Genomic DNA, 10,010 nt, shown 5'->3' on the forward strand with positions numbered 1-10,010 from the left:
CCTCACTAGTCACATATCGAATCCTGGCTCACCCCCTTACTAGTCACATATCAAACCCTAGCTCACCCCCGACTAGGCATATATCAAATCCTGGCTCACCCCTCACTAGTCACTTATCAAATCCTGGCTCACCCCCTTACTAGTCACATGTCGAACCCTAGCTCACCCCCGACTAGTCACATATCAAATCCTGGCTCACCCCCTTACTAGTCACATATCGAATCCTGGCTCACCCCCTCACTAGTCACATCAAATCCTGGCTCACCCCTTACCAGTCACACATCGAATCCTGGCACGCCTCCTTACCAGCCACATATCCTTGGGCCTGTCACTTACCCTCTCTGAGACTCCAAGTCCCATCCGGTAAACGGAGTTAAACTTAGCAGGAATTTGATCCAATGAGATGTGATAACGTATCCAGGACACAGTAAATATGCAGTTACCTTTTCCTTCCCACCCCACCAACATGTACAGATAGCCCTGAATCGCCTAGACCCTCTCATGACCAAAGGTAATACAGGCAGGCCACACGGCAGCTGGACTGTGCAGCCAGGGCCCAGGGCTACCCCAACTGACCTCCACTCCCCTCAGCACCCTCCTCTGACCTCCGAGCTAGCCAGCTGCTGAGCCAATGCTCTGGATCCTTTAGGGCAGTGCAAGCATGTGAGAGGCATGGGTATGAAGCTGTGGGGGGCTGTGTGTGTGTAAACTGATGTTTCTTTATACAGCATTTGATATTGGCTGTGCGTATGAGGCTGTGAGGGGCTGTGTGTGTGTAAACTGATGTTTATACAGTATTTGATATGGGGTGTGGGTATGAGGCTGTGAGGGGTTGTGTGTAAACTGATGTTTATACAGCATTTGATATTGGGTGTGAGTATGAGGCTGTGGGGGGCTGTGTGTGTAAACAGATGTTTTCTTTATACAGCATTTGATATGTTTTCCATTTGTCTTCTAAAGCCCTCCAGTGGCTGCTCCCGTCCGTCCATCGCAGTGCTTGATTTTGTGAAGAACCCTGTGGAATGGAGTCTCTTTGGCAGCAGAGAAACGCCTTCCTTTTCCATCAGCACAGAGCAAACACGTGAAGGGAGCTGGGGTTTCTTGCCACCATTTCACCTGAGACCCCTGAAAGCTGCAGCCCACTCTGCAAATACTTTTCTTGGCCCTGGAAGTAGAGGGAAGTTTGTTGAGAAGCTGTTCTTAATTTCTCACTTGTTGAAAAATTACCCCAAACAGGAGGAAGACAATTGTGCAAATTCCATTTGATGACTGAGCAGAAGCTCCCGGAGCCCTGGGATGAAGTGAGCAGCACTCCCGGGGGCGAGACGTTGGACATTATTTTTATTTTAACATCTTATATCGCCCCAGACGTTGGACATTATTTTTATTTTAACATCTCATATCGCCCCAGGTTCTCTGAGCCAACACCCTCAAAGGGGACAGACAGAGCCAGAGAGGAACTTTTGGGCTGATTACAAGGATTGGGCTGGCCTTGGGAAAAGTCTAAACATCTTTGAAACACAATTGGAAAGTAATCCAAACTGGGAAGCCTGCAGGCTCAGGGTTCCCAGTTAGAACTGCCTGTCCCAAGTTAATCTTGCTTCGGGTTTTGGGCATCATAGCAAATAAAATAAAATAAAATAAAATAAAATAAAATAAAATAAAATAAAATAAAATAAAGAATAAGTAAAAGGAAAAAAAAGAAAAAGAAACAAAGGCAGGCAAGATTTTTTGTCCCTGTCGGGAGAAGAGTCTGCTCTGTGGTCCCCAGACACCTAAGGAAGTTTTTTGGAAGGGAGCCTCTGGCAACCCTTGCAGTTTGCATTCACAGGAGATGTGCCCTATTTTCCACAACAGACAGCCTCGCCACCAGCCCCAGGAGGGAGGAAGCTCTCTTCTCAGTGTCTGCAGGTTTATTCCTAAATGCTACGGAAGCAGCAGCTGCCAGGGGAAGGGGATACTGCTCAGCCTTTTAAAACTCTCGTGTAGGCTGGAAATCACAGCCATGACCTAAAAAGGCAAAAGACCAGATATGCTGAGCTCGCCGCGGATGCAGTCTGCACGCGGCCGCAGGATTTGTCACCGCTCAGCCATGTTTAAAAAAGCCAGTCCAGGCAAGACAGCCACAGGCTCCTGCCCGCAGGTGATCACGAACACACTTCACACTGCCTTATGGCTTTTGCAGAGCAAGTGCATATAGCCCGGTCTCGTGTGACCTTCACAGGCAATATTCATTATAATCCCCTCTCACCAATATTGAAAACAGATGCTCAGGGGATCGGTGACTCGCCCAATGTCAAAGTGCCAGGTCCAGATCAAGGCCCTGCAGATCAGGTCTTCTGTGGACGCTTCCAATCCCAGGCTCCTTTCATTTCAAGTGGACACGTCCTTCATGTCCCACGGATTGCCACCTCTTCCCTCCTGTTCACGTAGGTGAGAAGGAAGGAGCTGGCAGGCAATGCCCTTCCAGGTGGGCTACGGGGAAGGTTCTTTTCTCATTAGGTTGATCCCTTGGCTTCCCTAGTAAAATGGGGAGCTGTTGAAAACAAAGAATGGAAACGAGGTAATGATCCTGGAGCCTAATGGAAGGGCCGCAGCCAGCTTTCCACTGTTGAAAGGACACAGGACTTCCCAAAGAGTTTTCATGGCAAAACGTCCATCCAGCTACTAAGGAAACAGGACGGACTCACGCGTGCAGGAGAGAAATCACTTGGCAGTCACTGGAAGAGCAGGCTGTGAGGGGAACGGCAAGGACAGAGAAGGGAATGTTCACAGGATAGAAATTCACAGGGCAAGAAGGTTCCAAGTCAGAAGTGAAACACTTTACACATGACAGAGACTCTACTGCAACTGGACATGCCAGGACTGGGCCCGGGCGGCCACATTCTGCTCCCACATGTCGCTTCCTTAGACTGTCAGGGAAGGGAGGGCAGCCACTGGGAGGGGCCAAGGTCACGGGCCTGCTAATTCTTTCCTAGAGTCTGTTCTGTTTTCTGTCAGCAGTAAGGAAATACATTCTAGCCAACGACATCCAGTAATGCTCTAATTAATGGCAGTATTTTGTGCTCCGACACGCAGGGAGAAATCACTTCCAGATGGAGAAAATGAAAGCTATTTACACACACACAAAAAATCCCTTTATTTTAAGGAAATTTGTATCTCCCAAAGGTGTAGAACTTCGAAGGTCCAAGAGGCTATTCTGATGAATACTAAACTGGGAATTTTAATTTAATATATAAAATGTAATCGAACCCGTCATGTAGGCCAGCATGTCACGTGTCCACGTTTCTAAGGCTTTTGCTTCAATGGCCCAGTGTAGCTCTATTTTATTTTTAGGAATCTGACTTGGAGTTCACAAGAAGTGTGAGACACTTGCTGTCACCCTCCAGCAGGCAGGTTGTGGCAGGTTGTTCCGAGTGCTCTTCCTGGGGAAGGAATCCCATTTCCAGCTGTGCACTTGCAGCATTTCCCCTGGCATTGTCAACAGGGAACCAGGTCTCCTCATCCGAAGGCAATTCAGGAAGGGTTGGTGCCGTACCCCGCATCAGGCAGCAGCCTCGGACCTGCCCTGCGTGCCCTGTGTTGGTCATGCTGGTCTCGGCTTGTCTGCTCTCAGTCCTGTCTGACCTGCATGGAGGAGCCACCCTAGACATAAGAAACCAGGCACCCCTTCTCAGGAATGGGCAGAGTCCTGGGGACTGGCTCTTTGTTCTTCGAGAGAGGAAGGAGTGGCGGTAGTTAGCTTCAATCCCTGAGCTGGGTTTGGAGATCACAACACCTTGTCCACTACGCCTCCTGTTTCACTGTTAAGAGTCCACACAGAATGTTCTCTGGCCGAGGCACCGCTAAGCCAGCTTTCAGAGAAGTCCCCATAGTAAGAGCAGATTGAACTCTATTGATTATACAAATTATCACTATTTATTTTAAACCCAAAGTGACTTCAAAGTTAAGCTTGTTTTTTGGTTTTTAAAGGGGCTAGAGAAAATGGACTGAGGGGAAGGAATGGGCACAATATCTAGGTTTGGCTGAATCACAGAGCTGTTAGCTGCTGCTTTCATCCATGGGTGCTCCTTTTATTATTTTTTTTTTTAGAGAGTCTTGCTCCGTCGCCCAGGCTGGAGTGCAATGGCATGATCTTGGCTCACTGCAGCCTCTGCCTCCCATGTTCAAGCGATTCTCCTGCCTCAGCCTCCCAAGTAGCTGGGGTTACAGGTGCCCACCACCATGCCTGGCTTATTTTGTGTTTTTAGTAGAGACGGGGTTTCACCACATTGGCCAGGCTGGTTTCGAACTCCTGACCTCACATGATCCACCTGTCTTGGCCTCCCAAAGTGCTGGGATTACAGGCATGAGCCACTGTGCCCGGCCTATTTTTTTTTAACAGAGATGGGGTCTCACTCTGTTGCCCAGGCTTGTCTTGAAGTCCTGGGCTCAAGCAATATTCCCACCTCAGCCTCCCAAAGCATGTGAGCCACCGCACCCGGCCTAGGGTGCTCCTTTGATACGTTATTTTTGAAGTGATGTTAATAAATAAAGCTTCTGCTTGGGGTTTGGTCATCAAAACAAGAAGAATCCTAATTAGTATGTTCAGAGCCCAATTCCTGGCATGGTCCCCACCAACAAAAGTTGAGTCTCGCTGTCTTCCAGGCTGGAGTGCAATGGTGGGACCTCGGCTCACTGCAACCTCCACCTCCCGGATTCGAGTGATTCTCCTGCCTCAGCCTCCCAAGTAGCTGGGACTACAGGCGCCCACCACCTGCCTGGCTTTTTTTTTATTTTTATTTTTAGCAGAGACGGGGTTTCACCATGTTGGCCAGGCTGGTCTCGATCTCCTGACCTCAGGTGATCCGCCCACCTCGGCCTCCCAAAGTGCTGGGATTACAGGCGTGAGCCACTGCGCCTGGCCCAACCCAAGTTTAAAATGAAAGCTGTTATCGGTAAAGAATCCTCCATGCTGGTACCAGCTCAAGTGCAATGTTGGCACACTTTGAGCTTAGAGTCAGAAACACAGGCACGCATGAAAACGTGCGGCAGGAGCCCTTTCACAAAGCAAACCTGTCTCTGCTGCAATGGCTCTTAACAAGGTGCAAACATTATAACTACCTGTGCGACTTTTAACCTGTATGCCAGGCCCCATCCAAACTTACGGACTCAACATCTCCAGGCATGTTTTTTGTTTTTTGTTTTTTTTTTTTTGAGATGGAGTCTCACTCTGCCGCCAGGCTGGAGTGCAGTGGTGCGATCTTGGCTCGCTGCAGCCTCCACCTCTCAGGTTCAAGCGATTCTCCTGCCTCAGCCTCCCGAGTAGCTGGGATTACAGGCACCCGTCACCACACCCAGCTAATTTTTGTATTTTTAGTAGAGACAGGGTTTCACCATGTTGGCCAGGCTGGTATGGATCTCCTGAGCTGGTGGTCCACCCGCCTTGGCCTCCCACAGTGCTGGGATTCCAGACGTAGCCCCCGCGCCAGGCTGGCATCTGTAGTTTTTAAAAGGCCCCAGGTGGTTCTGATGCACACCCCCAGAAAAGAAACACAGCGCCTTTACACAGTCCTCAGTCCCCATCAAGGAGACACTGAACAGAACTCCTACTGACATCCATTGGCTCCTTGGGGATTACTGACAATGTAACAAATCAAGGCAGCAGCTTCCCGGGCTGTGACCACCAACTGTGGAAAACAGGAGCTTGACAGCTCAATGCTGTGATGGAACCGTCCGGAAAACGACTCCTCACCAACGAACCAAAAAGAGAAGCGGGGATCTGTACACAAAACGCTGGGAGTGACAAGAACCAGGTGCGGGAGTCCACTGGCTTTCCCAGCTCTCCCGGGTCGAGGACAGACGGCTGAACTGGCCGTGCTATTTGGAGATGGGCCCCACTGCCCCTCCTCAACTGTACAGCTCAGGCTGCATAACCACAGAAACCCCGTGGGCTGGGGGGCCTTCTACAGGGCTTCCCGGGGGCTCTCCCGACCCCCTCCCTGCCCTTGTCTTATTTGGAATCTTTTCCTCACAGACCTCAACTAAAGGCTGCACGCCCTTCTCACACCACTTATTTTCTCCTCCACATTCTCGAATTGGAGATGCTCGATGCATGAGAGTCATACCAGCTAGCAAGGACATTCTGGAAGCCGATGAAGAAATGAGGCTCAGGATCAGAGCTGCACGGCGTCGGGGAGAAAGGTTGGCAGAGAGGGCAGGGGCACAGAGCAGTGGTTATGCTGGGAAACAAGGTGGGGGACGAGGAAATCAGGTTTCCAGGCAGATTTTCAAACCTTATTCCTACTATATGGCTGTTACGAGTTTTACAGATTTTCAGGAAATTTCCTCTGTCCTGAAAACTTTTTGAGACAGGGTCTTGCTCTCTCACCCAGGCTGGAGTGCAGTGGCGTGATCTCTGCTCAGTGCAGCCTCCGCTTCCCGGATTCAAGTGATTCTCCTGCCTCAGCCTCCCCAGTAGCTGGGATTACAGGAATCCGTCACCACACCTGGCTAATTTTTGTATTTTTAGGTGAGACAGGGTTTTGCCATGTTGGCCAGGGTGGTCTCGAATTCCTGACCTCAGGTGATCCACCCGCCTCAGCCTCCCAAAGTGCTGTGATTACAAGCGTGAGCCACCACGCCCGGTCAAGTTTTTTTATTTTTGGTTTCACCAGGTTGCCCAAGCTGGTCTCAAACTACTGAGCTCAAGCAATCTGCCCACCTCAGCCTCCCTAGCAGTTGGGACTACAGGTGCATGCCACCACACCTTGCAAATTTTTATTTTTGTAGAGGTCTCTATGTTGCCTGGGCTGGTCTCGAACTCCTGGGCTCAAACGATCCTCCTGCCTTGGCCTCCCAAAGTGGTGGGACTACAGGCATGAACCACTGTGCCTGTCAAGATATCATTCTTGAGCAAAAGCAGGCAGCAACAACAGTGGTTGCCTGTAGCTGTAGTCACGGTTAACTGAGGCTTGGTTTCAAGGGAACCGAGTGAATCAGGGTAACGGCTCGATATGCTGCCTGTTCTCTGGATGCAGGATGATGCGAGAGGCCGGGAGCAGTCTCTTTGGCAAGCCCTGCTGCAGAGAGCCCGGGGTGGACAGGAAGGGCAGGCAGGGCAGGCTGCGTGCCAGGCCAGGCTCTCAGCCTGGTGTTTAAGGTCCATATTCTGTTCCTGAGGCATCCAGAACCCCAGGCTCCTTCTCATGACACAGGAACATACAAATGGGACACTGCACATCACCCTTGCTATTTCAGATGACACAGGCAAGTGCTGTGGACCTGAAGATGAGTGGGTAGAAACGGATTCGAGGGGATGGACATCCTGAGTGTTCCCATGGCTTCATCGGATGAGAAAGCCTAGGAAACGTTTTCCAAGTGAACTTCCTGGTTTCCCTTCCCCAGAAGCCAGGAGCAGAGTGGGAGTAAAGAAATGGAGGAAGGGGCTGGGCGTGGTGGCTCACGCCTGTAATCTCATATACTCAGGAGGCTGAGGCAGGAGAACTGCTTGAACCCAGGAGGCAGAGGTTGCAGTGAGCCTAGATCGTGCCACTGCACTCCGGCCTGGGTGACAGAGAGAGACCCCGTCTCTAAAAGAAAAAAATAAAGGAGGAAAGAATCTGCTCACACAGCCTGGTGAGTGTGCCAGGCAGAGCCACTGTCAGATCTGGGTCTGCCCTTACCCAAGTCAGGAGCCACAGGGCAGACAGGACACCTGCTTGAAGGCCTGGCACATACGCCCTTCCTGGGTGACAGACACAGAGGACATCTCTCCTTTGGAGACAACTGAGAAACAGCAGGAACACAGGGATAACTGGTCATGTAAGGTCGTGACAAGTATCAGAAACAAAATATGGGCCAGGAAACTGGGATTTCCATGGGAATACGCCTGGTTCCACTGCCTCCATGAAGAACCTGTCATCTGCCACTTCACTAACTCAGGCCCTAGGGCCAAACCCAGAGATGGGAGAGGAAACTCAGCTCTGGCAGAAGGTGAAACCTCAGCCAGCCACAGAAAGAGGGAGGAGAAGTGAGATCCAGGCATCCTTGTTCAAGTTGCCTGGACGGGTGGGAGCATGGTGGGGCCCGTGTGTCAGAGGCTGCGACTGCCATGGGGAGGCTGCATGAGTCAAGGGCAGCTTAGGGACCTTCCCCCGACTGCTGCCTCTGCTTCGGGAACCAGAGATCATCGAAATCGCCCTCTCAGAGCCCAGCCCTTGCTCGGCATCTCCGATTAGGGCAGGAAGTGAGACAGGGCCTGGGAGAGACTCTAACAACCCACATGTCCCCGAAAGCTTGAAGACCGACGATGTGAGAGTGCCGGGGAGCACAGGAGGGGTTGGGGGCTTCTGAGGAACGGGGGTCGCCGGCCAGGAGCAAAGGCCCCTTGCTGCTGCTACAGTCTCTTTTTAATGAGCTTCTCGAGCTTGCGGATGCGGGACGACTCTTGCTCTGGTGTTGGTGCCGTCAGTGACAGCGAGCTGGAGCTTTCCGCCCCTGAGGGCGGTGTGGGGAGCCGCTGGCGCAGGAGTTCCAGCATGCTGCTCTGCTCGCTCCTCTTCAGCCCCTGAGGTTGAGAGAGGAGAACCGTCAGGAAGTCTGGGTCAGAACGGCCCACAGGGGAGAGCGCAGTACCTGGGTACGGGGTCAGCAGAGGCTCTGCAGACAGCATAGTTACTCCAGGCGGAGGGCGAACCCTTTCCTCAGGGGACTCACCAGGCCTGGGTAGTAGTGTGGGAGAAAAAAGAGAGGGGAAGAAAAGGTAAAGGAAGAGAAAGAAGGGGCTGAGAGAGGAGAAGGGGCAGGTCCAGGCGGTGGGAAGGATAACATTCCTGTCCTCATCCCCCTGCCCCATCCTCCCTGCGCAGGGGTCTCAGCAGGGCACGCAGGGCCTGTCGGAATCCCGAGGTGCAGAGGCCTGGGGCCATCCTCCTCCAGAGGCTTCTCAGAATCCGGTTTGCTGTGTGGAGCCAGGCACATGCATTTTGAGAAAGCCCCCCAGGAACCTATATCCCAACCCCCCGGTGAAGGACCGCTGAGTGTGAGGTGGATGAGCAGGTGTGGACGAAACAGGACCCTGCACTGACCTTCATGTCCAGGATCTTCTGGAAGGTTTCTGTGTTGCAGTCTGTGAGGAGTTTGATGTAGTTGTCAACAAACACCACCAGTGGTTCATGAGGGGCCATCACTACCTACGGCGGAGGAGACAGGAGCAGGCCCCTCAGGAAAACTCACTCCTCACTTGCCAGTCGAGCGCAAAATGGATTCTGCGAGGTTTCCTTAAGCAGCAACAACCCAACCTACAAACGCCCCAATGGCCCATCTCATCTTCACACGCCACTAGAGCAATGTCCTAAATGTGCTGAATCCTAAATACACCTGCGCTGCTTTGTGAAGTACAGGTTCCTGGACCCTCCTCTAAAGACTGTAATTCAGTAGGCCTGGGTGGGGTCCCAGGTGATTTTTAAACTATCAGAACCATTTGGGAAACTGCGTGAGAGGGTCTCCTGCTGGAGGCATTTCATGAGTATATGGTACTTGATTCTTCTGCCTTGATGTACTGTGATTCCTGAGAAATGGGTGGCAAAAACAGCTGGTATAGGTAAGTGGATTTCTGCAAAAACAAAAATACCAAAGCTGCCTCACCTTTTTGAAGATTTAAAATCTGGAACTTCACGTAACGACTCAGTTAAACTATCAATTAACACGCAAACAAAGGAACTGCACTGCACCCCTCGTTCATTTCCATTTGGTTCTGGAATGTAGTATCTGATTTTCTTTCCCCAGCAGACTGATTTGTTTTGAATTCCTGAGGCTGAACCAAAGAGTGGCAAGGAGGAGTTCACTCAGGCATCCTCTGCAGATAATTCCCAGACCGCATGCTCTCCTCCCCAACAGTAAGCAGCAGGGGAAGAACACGATGAGGCAGCTCCATCCTCACCCACAAGGGCTGCTCCGTCCTCACCCGCACGGGCTGCTCCATCCTCACCCACACGGGCTGCTCCGTCCTCACCCACACGGGCTGCTCC

At 51.5% G+C, this 10,010-nt stretch overlaps 1 protein-coding gene across 4 annotated transcripts in view; it reads right to left on the reverse strand.

Annotated features, from left to right (window-relative positions):
• Positions 1 to 6,640: 6,640 nt before the first annotated feature.
• Positions 6,641 to 10,010, reverse strand: part of VPS53 (VPS53 subunit of GARP complex) — a 171,721-nt gene continuing 168,351 nt past the window's right edge. For 2 of the 4 annotated variants that reach the window (XM_023193353.2, XM_023193356.1), the window contains 2 exons: positions 9,069 to 9,173; positions 8,378 to 8,548 (listed from right to left, as the gene is read on the reverse strand). In XM_023193353.2, the coding sequence (XP_023049121.1) occupies positions 8,378 to 8,548; positions 9,069 to 9,173 (276 nt within the window). The other 2 variants (XM_023193352.2, XM_023193355.2) reach the window with 2 other exon arrangements.

This window comes from Piliocolobus tephrosceles, chromosome 16 (assembly GCF_002776525.5).
Source record: "Piliocolobus tephrosceles isolate RC106 chromosome 16, ASM277652v3, whole genome shotgun sequence".
Taxonomy (NCBI): Eukaryota; Metazoa; Chordata; class Mammalia; order Primates; family Cercopithecidae; genus Piliocolobus; species Piliocolobus tephrosceles.